The 11027-nt window shown below is 41.2% G+C and overlaps 1 protein-coding gene across 1 annotated transcript in view; it reads right to left on the bottom strand.

The window, feature by feature from the left end:
- Window positions 1–1644: 1644 nt before the first annotated feature.
- Window positions 1645–11027, bottom strand: part of LOC105625661 (mushroom body large-type Kenyon cell-specific protein 1) — a 40749-nt gene continuing 31366 nt past the window's right edge. Inside the window, exons 6-9 of the mRNA XM_012206987.1 lie at window positions 9124–9553; window positions 5182–5419; window positions 3158–4031; window positions 1645–2920 (exon numbers count right to left, since the gene is read on the bottom strand). Of these exons, the coding sequence (XP_012062377.1) occupies window positions 1645–2920; window positions 3158–4031; window positions 5182–5419; window positions 9124–9553 (2818 nt within the window). The remainder of the gene's footprint in view (window positions 2921–3157; window positions 4032–5181; window positions 5420–9123; window positions 9554–11027) is intronic.

Here is an 11027-nt window from a genome sequence, read left to right as displayed (position 1 = left end):
AATTCCATAGACAAACAAACGTAGGCATTTGTCTTAAATGTGCCATTGTACTGATCAAGAATTTATCACTCGCAACTTTGTAGGCAATTCTCAACAATGAAGATCGCATCTCGGTACTTTTTTTGCATTCCTCCCATTTTGCCGCGTTCACGCCCGAAACGTGGGACGCGTTCACGTCAAACGCTGGCCTCGAAATAACCGAGAATATAGAAATATTGTCGCCTTGTGAAAAAGAAAAACGCGTCAACTGCGCGCGCCAACAAAAGCCTTGGCTCGTTCGCTTCGCACACGTTCGTAATGACCAAAAAATATATGTATATATAATATATTATTCCTTATATAATTATGTCGCTTCCTTAGTTAAGTAGTGTTTAAATAGTAGATAATAAGTTTTTTTTCTTTTTGCATTAGGTAATTTTACATTCACAGAGGAAAAAATATGCTGTCGCGTCGGCATTTTTGTTCCATCGTTTGACCTTTCGTCGTCGTCAACCGATTGATAGTGGTTGTAATTAATAATCGTAATAATAATCATCGAACGACTAACATTTTCGCGTTGCATGTGTCCACGTGTGCATCACACGGCGTTGCGACCAAGTATCCTTCGATTAAGTCCACGACGGTCGCGGGACTCAACGAATTCATGTGTACTCCGGGTCACCGCGTCTATCGTAGAAATGGGTTTTGCATCGGCGCAAATAATTCGGCGATGCTTGACGCAAAGATAAGATTTCGGGCAACGCCGCTGTAACAACATGTGCACGCGCGCAAAGCCTAAATATCTCGTTATGTTCCCCATTTTTGTATACTCGCGTATATGTACTCGTTTGTATATTACGTGTATATGTGTGTGCGTGTGCGTGTGAGAAAAATATTTGTGTGTGAGAGTATCTCGTGGAATGTCGGGCTCGTAGAAACGCGGTCAGAATGGGTCCTTGCGTCTACTAAAACGTGTCGCGTAAACAGTCGGCACGATGAACATGTCGCGTGTGTCTTTTATCCATTACGTTCTCGGTATACTCCGGTGCGAAATGTATTTTCGCCGTAATTCGAAAGGGTTTTCCTACACGCGCGCCTAATACCAAGTTGGCCAGGGGACGTGGGCCAGCCGGACGCGGGTTCGTACGGCGGGTATGCGCTAACTGGCGGAATCGCAGTGGGTTTACGGTATAGGTTGTGCTTAGCATTTATGCATCGCCACTTTTTGTTCTCCCCTTCTTACATTAGACTTGCCTCGCAACGTTCGAGGTTTCTTCCGATCGAAATAGAAAGGTCGTAGGGGAACAGGTGAGGGGATGTGGTGGGGGGGGGGGGGGGGGAGGCGGGGGAGGGATAATCGAGGGTACAATCGGTGACGGATTTGAGGATTCCCTTCCTCCCTGTGCTCGAATCAATTATTCGGCGCTAGGAGATTTTGTTTACCTGAATCCGTCCCTCTTGTCCGTGACACGGGTTAGATTGGGAAAAGTAGTGTGCGAGCGCGAAGGGAAGCCCCATTCGCGGCGCGCAACAACGAGAAGGCGCACGAGTTCGGTGCGTGTGAGAGATCTGGGCGGGAATGTGGACTTACTGTATATGGGCCTTTTCATTTGTTTACTGTACTCATAACTGTATACTTTACTGATAACTGATACTGACTTTCGTCTACTCTACGGAGTCCTCCATGCTGAGCGCGGTGCTGCGCTGCTCCGCCGCCGCCGGCTGCTGGCTGTTAGTCGGCTCGCCGGATCTGCTGCTCGCGGTGTTATAGCCCCTCTGCAGTTGCACGACCAGCCCGCTCACGGCAGCGTATTCCTTTTGTTGTTGCTGCGGCTGAGTCTTCTGGCTCGAATGATCTACTATAAGCTTACTATCACAGGCACTTTTTTTGTCAGTTGACGCGGCGTAGAGGTTGTGTAAGTCCGGGTAGTGATTCAGCTGTGGTTGCTGTTGCTGTTGCAGACTCAGAGGCTGCTTCCGGTCGCGATCCTCCTGGCCGCCGTTGTGAACCTCACGCTCTCTGCTGCTGCGATCGATCCTCGAGTCACGGGTGCTGTCCTCGTCCCTGCTACCCGCTCGGGAAATCGACAGAGGTGTCGGTGGTGACGTCAGCCGATCGCTGCCATCTTCCGTGCGACCTCTCTCCGACGGTGAAGGGCTAAGATCAACCGTGGGCACGCGCTCCGGTCTCTCTGGCACCATCCTGCCCGTTGGTCCTCGATAACTTTCGTCCTCGCTACTGTCTTGCGCCATCCGCGGCAGCGGAGTCCTCCTCGAGTTTCTGCAGAGTTGATCGATCAGTGTCTTGCTACTCATCGTCTCCGGGTGTTGCGATGACGACTGTTGTTGCTGATTTCTCGCCTCCGCTATCGCCCGCTGGTCCCTTGGAATGCCTGTCTCAAGGCTCGACCTGATCAGATTGTCCAGGAAACTGCCGTTCGCCCCGGGCCCATCATAAATGCTCTCCACCATGTCGCGCGGCGCCTTCGACATCGAAGCGCTTCGAGAGTTCGAAGTTCCGGCCGCGTCTGCCGTTCCGGATACGCCAACTCCATCTCGGTCTCGTTGCTGATGCTGTTGCTGTACCATCGTGGCGTTTCGTTGTTGCTCCTGCAGTCCACGCATTCTCTGCGATGCGAAATATTGTTCCGGAAGGATCGGCACGTTCGGCGCGCCACCCATAAAGGGGGAGGGCATGAAGGGCGTCGGGTTCCAGAAGTTGAAGGGTCCGAATGGCAGGTGGGGCATGCCCTCCATGAACGGAGGCATTTTCAGTCCATTCGGACCGGGTATACCGCCGGGCGGTGTGAACGGTTTCTGCGGTTTCAGCTGCGGCTTCTTGTCGACGCCAGCAGTGCCCGGCCGCATCGCCGCGGCCGCCGCTGCCGCCGCTGCCGTCGTCGCAGTCTCCTTCGACTTGTCGTCCGGTTGCTTCTGGTCCCTACAGAAGAAAAAAAAGTTCGGATTAAAATTTCTAGCTCTTAATACAATAACATATTCTTTATAATAATTTGCGACATATGGTGTAAAAAATATAATTTCAAGATATCCTGAGATTTGTCACGTAGATATTGTATCGTCCACGAACAATACTAATTGCTTATGTCTTTCCGGATAAAAAAAACAAAAAGAAATAAGATGGACAATTCTTTTATCAAAACAATTAATCGAAACTTGCCTTTTGCGCGGCCTCATAAGATGCCGCTCCTTGACTTTGTACTCAAGGGTGGAGTGCGGAACTCCATAAAAGCTGCCAGCACGATGCACGCTCATCTCACCGCGCTGAACTGCGCGTACCGCTTCGACAAGGCTATCCCTGTCGTAGTTTCTGTATTTTCCGCGTTTAGGTCTGGTGCCCTTGCCGCCAGTACCCGGTTTCGATTTGTTCGCCTCTTGCGACTGCTGCTTGGATTGCGATTGCTGCGCCGGCGATTGCTGTTGCTGTTGTGGCGGTTGTGGAGGTGTGTACCGACCCCTCTTGAACGGACTCGGGTCTGTTATCATGGCCTGCTGCGATGGAACCACACCAGCTGATTGGCAGCCCGGTATGCCAGCCGTGCTGGGCGTTTGACCCTCTTGGAACTTGACGCTAATGCTCTTAGCGATGACATCGCGGAAATTGACGGCCACCGCTTTGCCTACCAATGAATTCGTGGGGCTGCTGGTACTGGAAAACGCTGGACTAGCTCGTTCCAGAAGGCCCGGACTCGAGGCGGCAGCCGCGAAGCTCTGGGCGAATGCGGCGGAAGTCGGTTCGCCGTTCTTGCTGGAACAGCCCGGCGTGCTGGCGGGCTTGTAGGACGGAATTTTCAATATCGCTCTGCCCTGAGCGCTGTCGCTGGCTTCTTCCTCGATATTGGGATTGAAGTCGTCGTTTGTCATGGGCCCTCGCTGCTGCTGCTGCGACTGTGACTGTTGATGTGCGGCGAGAGGATGGTGCTGATGGTGATGCGGCTGTGACTGATCACCGTTCACGTTCTTGTTCAGCCTCTTGTCTTCACTCATCAGTTTTCTCATTACTTCGGGTATGCGATAATCTCGCGTGTCCATGCCTACATCATTATTACAATATTTGTAGTAGAGGTTCATAAATGTCTATCAGTATTGGTAAATTATACATGCTCGTGAAGCTAATCAATAATAAGTAGTCAAATAATAACAATAAAAATGTAGATATAAATATAGATATATCAAAAAAGCAATTAACAGAAAAATTTTCTGTTTCTAAAGTGGCTAATAATATAGTATGTCATAGTGGTAATAAAAAAGTAAATCAATGCCAACCAACCGTAATGTCTTTTTTACCGATAATGATAGAGGATAATAGCAAGCTCATGAGGTCGGTATGCCACAGGTCTGTTTATTACTTTGTTAAAGGTAAAATAGGTGGGACTTAGTATAAATTTAATCACAAGAATAAAATCCTCTTTTAAAATCTTAGCATTTTTTTCTATATATATCTATTTATTGCCGATCCCTCAATGGCTAATTCTATTGAGATGTTAGTATAAAGAAAGCTTTACGAAAAATTAACATAGGTGAATCAATTGTTTCTTTAAGTATCTGAGAGAGAATTGTATAAATTGAAACTATTATTAATATGATTTTATGTGAGAAAGACTATCTATTAGAATTCTATGTAGAAATTTCAAATAATATGAAAATATTTTAATCCAGATTTGATAACAGATAAAGATAACAAAAATCGTGATTATTTGTTTCTTTTCAGTGTACGTCATAATTTCAAATACAGATGCAAGCTATTCAAATTAAATTGCATTCTTCAAAAGCAGAGAAAATATCGGCGAACTGATTAACTAGGGCCTGGCTTCTATCGATTTCAGAAGTCCTATTGTGGCGTAATACACTTTTCGGCTTTCCTCTCTTGATGACGTAGATTGGTTAGTCAGTCAAAAATAAACTAATGCTTGTAAATGACCCAAATGCCGAATATCAATATACTAAATTATTGTACAAGTTAATTTTATATTACTACATTAATAAATATAAAAAAATTAATTACTTTAAATTTTAGAAACATGAAACTTATTAAGAATTTAATTGTAATCGGAATTTTGATAGACAAAATTGCAATTCTTTGATAAAAATAAAAAATAAATTAACTCTTTAACTGATGAAATAGCTTTTAAGCTATTTACGATATCATTTTGTAATTTAGAGAATTTAGATGATTAATTTTACCTAATGGTGCAGCGGCAGCCAACATCTTCTGAATATAGGGACCGATGTTCGCGTGTTCCAATCCCGGCCATTCGGCTCCTGTCTCATGTCCTCGTTGCAACAAATTTCTAAGAGAATCACCACCAGTCCCTTCGAGTGTAGAAAACCTCACGAGATCCTCCAACGACAGCAGAGGCTTTAACAGGGCCTTCTCGACTTCCTTCTCCTCTTCTGCACCGGATAATTCTTTGTCGTCCACCTGTATCCAAAAAAATCTCTTCTAGCATTTTCTACATATTTTCAAGTACAAAAGAATATCTAAATTGCAAATTACAGTCAAGTTGTCCTCTCGAGGAAAATAAAAGTAGAAGCTTCCACCCCGTCTTCGAAGACGTGAGTAGAAGCGTTGCTCTTCTCATTATTGATAGTCATTAAGTAACCATTACTGCTCATAAGTATGACAACTTCTTGTTCGAGAGTGCTTCATCGAGAGGTGTGTCTGAAGTGTACGTATATTTGTATCGTGTGTAGATGTAAATTAATTGTCCATGTAAATATAAACAAAGTGTTTCCCATAAAGTGACCGCATTGCATATTTTTAAAAAATATCAAAATGGAGAAGAACGTAATACTGGAAAAGATGCTTTAAAGCTTTGAGATACGTTGCACAGACGAATTTTATGTAAAAGAAATCACATGTGCTAGCTTTATCTTTTTTAAGAATTTTGAAAATATCGCTTTAAAACTTTTTTATAAACTTTAACATTTAACTTTATCCTTAAAAAAAATAAAATAAAACAAATCATCTTTACACAAAGAATAAAATTAAAGATATCCTTTATTTTTCTTTCTTCATCCTTCAATACTTAACATAAGATATTCAATTGAGTCACTTTACACAAACTACTTGGTACATGTATCGCCATCAAATGTAAAATAGCCAAGCACCATGCAGGAGAGCTGCTAATCAGTAAATGGTATTTTCCAAAGTAGCGGCAAGTGTTTTACGGGAAAAATGCTCTCGATGCTCTCAACAGTCGGCCGGTAGACAATAATTGCGACTACCTTTCCCCTTCTAGTCCTCAATAGAAGGAAAAGAGGGCAGAATTCACGTAGAGAAAAGCTTATCTTCGGCGTGCATTTCGACGAGATACGCCGGAATTCAAGTGTAGAGATACCACTCGGGACTCATTTAAGGAGCATGCATTGCACTAAAAGTGAAGCAACAGTCTTCTATGATGGTTGCTATGTATATAAACGCGCGGTACACGATCGCACAAAATGCAAGCACGAAAAATGATTTTAACCATTCTCATGCACCGTACTTGCAAGCTCGACAAGTTATATCGTAAAATAATGCCTCTTAGTGTTCATGCTGAGGCAAAGTTTAGTCGGCAGACGATTTTAAGTAGCAACTATTACAATTAACAGACCGTGCGATGCAATTATAATTTTTAGAAAAGTACAATACGGAATGCAGGATATTTTCTCGATTAAGGAAACGATTCGTATTACGCATTAAACGCCTCAAATTTAATTTCACAAAATTTTATAATAATATTTTTTCAATCTTGCTGAATGTTTTTTCCGACAAAAATATTATTCTATGTTCTGAATAGACTAAACACTTTTCTATATACTTTTCTATATACTTTTCTGATATAAATCGAAAGTTTTTACACATTTTAATGTCCTCGGCATCTTCGATTACGTAATTGAAATCAATTCTCGTCCCACAAATGCTAAAAAGAATTAATCGTTATCAAATTGAGAATCGAGAATCAGCAAGAGACACTATCAGGTGATGAGGATTAAATTGAACCACCGCGTTTAATTTGCCGTAATCTTCAATCGTGCGACTGTTTCACGGATGGCCGGTACGTTTACACTGAAATTGTGATCTGTCCATTTCAAAACAATGATTTGATTGGACATCTCTATGCGGAGGATTGTATGCACGACACACATCGAGGATGCAGAGTGTCGAGGTCCAGAAGCGTACATTTATGAATTCCGTGGCGCGACTATAAGCACCTTTAAGAACGAAAGAAAAATCGAGTCCGGACAAATTTTTCTTTCGTCTCGACACGACCTTCCCAAAAACTTACCTCGAATCTTGCAACCTCGCGGATACCAAGTTGCCGTGTGTTAAACTACAAATAGTGAGATAAAAAAAGTTAAACAGCCCATGCAAAAAACACTGGACACTACGGAGCATCACGGCGACCGATACAGAACCGCGTAGACCATCGTCTCTTTCCTTCAGCATAAAATCACTGAACAATGTATAGTTTCCGTCACCTTCTTCTATCAAATCGATATATCCTTCTTCTATATACTTTTCTTTAATTGGTCAATATTGTGCAACATTAAAAAAAGAATATTCTCTTTTCTCTATGTTTCTTTCTCTGTATTTTCATGAATTATTTGTAAATTTAATAATTATATCTTTGAAAATATAAAAGTTAAGGTAAAAAAGATAAAGTGATTAGAAAAAATATATAAAATTCACATTATCTATATTTAATATTAAAATTTGAGATTTAATAATTTTTATTGAAATAAAAGTTTTATTTTATATATAAATACAAAATTTAATAGAATGTGATTATAATCTAATGAAGCTACTTTTAAACTACATCAAATTATAATCACAGAAATTACTGGTCAACCGAATATAAATTGGGCGACTATAAGCGTATCGTTTAGCGATACAAGACATTCAGTCCACGCGAGATCCACGATCGCCGTGCCAGAGGTATGTTTTGGGGAAGCTTCATTCGTTCTTCCTAACCAAAACCACACTTAGATACAAATGAACGGTATATATTCGCGAATTTTCCCGACGAGATTTCCCTCGTGCATCGTTCGGTTTCCCATCCCCTTCCAAGTTCCTCTGCATGGTAATCGGCCTATTTTGCCGCGTAAATCATGAAGACTTATTACTCGCACGCGGACGATTTAAGTCGTAAGATATCGTATGTGATTTCTCGAGTGCCCGACAATATTCTATAATCTATAACGTTGATAAATGACTTTGAAAATTACCGTGATTATAATTTTATACTTCTGAGAAAATTATCTAAGATAACATTTCTTTATCGTTTATCTTTTTAATTGATATCTTTGAGGATATTTTTCTTCTCAATCGATACATATTGTACAAACTTAATAAAACATAACTCATAGATATTTATAGTCATTATCGCAATGTATCTAATGACAAAAAATTGTTTCCTTTATAAAATCGTTAATCAATCTGATATCAATTTTTCAACAAAAATCTAATCAGATACTACCTATCTTTATAGCTTTTTATATCTCTTTTCACTTTTGGTGCTATATAATAATTAATGTACAGAGATATTATGACACATTTCTTTCAAAATACAATATATCAGATAAAACGCTTGATTTATCTTTTTTTCGACTTTTATATTTGTCTTATAATTTATCACCAATATGAATCTGATATTTAATTTGTAAATCAAAATAGTATAAACAGCTATCATTAGGCACTTTGCAATAGATTATGAAATACACGGCGGTATCAACATCGACATTCCGCGTTATTTGAAACGAGTCAATGCAGCAACCCCGAAATCATTTTGTCGCGCTATCGACTCGTTTCCGGATGAGAAACATCGGACATCGATAACGGAAACTCCGAAGATAAAAGAAGATACACGATATAGCATCTTCGCGCGTCGCTTCGGTTCGTCGCATCATTCCCTCACGAGATTCCCCAGCCGCTGTCTATGCCAATTTGCATCCTTGGCTTTTCTACGACACGCGTGAAAGACCAATGAGACTTCGGCACGTGTCGATGGCACGTTTCCACTCCCCGCTCTCTGCATCTCGACCATTCTCGCTGTTCTCTTTCTTTCCTTCTTTTTTTCTTTCTTTCTGTCTCTCTCTTTCTAGATCTCTAGCTATCTTCCGTTGTCTGTCCCCAAAACCTACCTCGTCCACTTGCGGGGGCGGAGTGGTCGCGGAGGCGTTTTGGGTCGTATTTGGTGGTGTTGTAGTAGTAGTAGTAGTGGTGGTAGTGGTGGTGGTGATGGTGGTGGTGGTGGTGGCTGGGGCGCCGGACTCGTGAGGGTGTGAATGGGTGCTAGTCAGGGACGCGTCCCTTTCGCGTTCCATCGCGAGCTTGTAGACCTTGTTGCGCAGAGTACTACGCGGTATCCCGTAGATTACCGCTGCCCTCCGCGTGCCGAGCTTGCCGCTCTGGATGTCTCTGAGAGCGGCCTGCAGTTCCTCCTCGGTATAAGTCCTCCTGCCGCCCCCGGCACCCACCACTGGAACACCACCGACGCCTGCCGCAGCCGCCGCCGCCGCTGCCGCGGTCACAACCGGTCCGGTCATTCGCGGTTTCGCGCGGTAACACGAGCTGAAACAGCATTAATCAACGTTATATCGAGGCCAGTAGCTGATGATGTTTTTGCCTGCAATGTTGAGAGCCACTCAAAACGTAATTTCGGGATAGCATATAGCTAGGTGCATGGAAATGAACGCCGAATGAATGCTTGGTGAGTCGAGTTTGCAATATCGCGTTATCTCTAAAACCTTCATCGTGTACTACAAATGTCTATATAAAATATTGAAAGATGTCACGTAACGGAAACAATTCATTGAAATTCGCGTTGCTTGTCAATTGCATTTTATCATATAGGAAAACTTATTTTTGTGTCCCTCGAGTTTTCCATTTCGCTGGTCCGACTTTTAAGATAGCTTCTATAACTATCCGTCAGTCATCATAACAGAAATCTCGTTTATTCTGTCATATACTAAAGTCAAAGAAAATTTTAATTTTACTTTCCAAAACTGCGCATATAAACTGCGCAGAGGAAGAAATAATATATTAAAAAATAGTATCGTCTGAAGAAAAAAATCAATCTCGCATAAAATAATTTATTTTACTGTCTTCTTATCGATAAAAAATACAATAAGATATTTAGTTGAATATTATATTTTCTATTTGTATTTTCTCTTTAGAAATATTATGGAAGAATTATGGACCTAGTTGAGACATAGTTTGAACATGAAATATTCAAATAGCAGATATTATGGACAAGCAAGTAGCCAAGAGACTACGTGGTTCGATAATCGATTGGCCAATGGACGCATTCGATATTCACTCGCGAACTTCGTGTATATGTAACAAAGTCAGATTATTCAATGTTTCTCGTAATGCAAACTCACGTGTATTCACGTTTCCTAGACTAACTTGAGAAGCAACTCGCATCAAATGGCCACGTGGCCATCCCGATGCTTGCACGTGTTTGGCGTCGTGCCAATGGCGAATTGCGAATCCGTATAGCTTTGATCCTGGCTTCGGGGAACATCGAGCCAAATTAAGTTTTTCAAACGAACAGACTGAAAAACGCGTTAACTCGGCAATTTCTCGTATTGCATTAATCGATTTCTAGCCAGAAAAAGCGAGCATTTATGCCTCTTTAAACACACACATTCATTTACATAAACATCATTTCATAGTATGATTATATAAACAAGATTTATTTAAGATGATAAGATGAAAATTAAAACACCGATTAAATTGCCAGGAGATACAAATCGTATATAAATATTTATTATTATATATGTTTATTAGAATTTTCTTTTTATTGCTATCAATTTTTGTATTATCGCCATTTCCTGTAAACACTATGTTTACAAGGCAATTTTGATGCTAATTATTCTAAAATATCTGTGACGTAAACATTCATTACCGTCAACTTTTATAAAAATCTTATTCTATCGGATTGCAATAAAGAAACAGATAAAAATAACAATTACATAATACTAATTCAAAGTGCATAACATCTTTAAATATCAACATATATATATATATATATATATATATA

Source organism: Atta cephalotes (assembly GCF_000143395.1).
Source record: "Atta cephalotes unplaced genomic scaffold scaffold00001, whole genome shotgun sequence".
In the NCBI taxonomy this organism is placed as follows: Eukaryota; Metazoa; Arthropoda; class Insecta; order Hymenoptera; family Formicidae; genus Atta; species Atta cephalotes.
The sequence above is the reverse complement of the archived record's forward strand: the minus strand, read 5'-3'. Positions and strand labels throughout refer to the sequence as shown.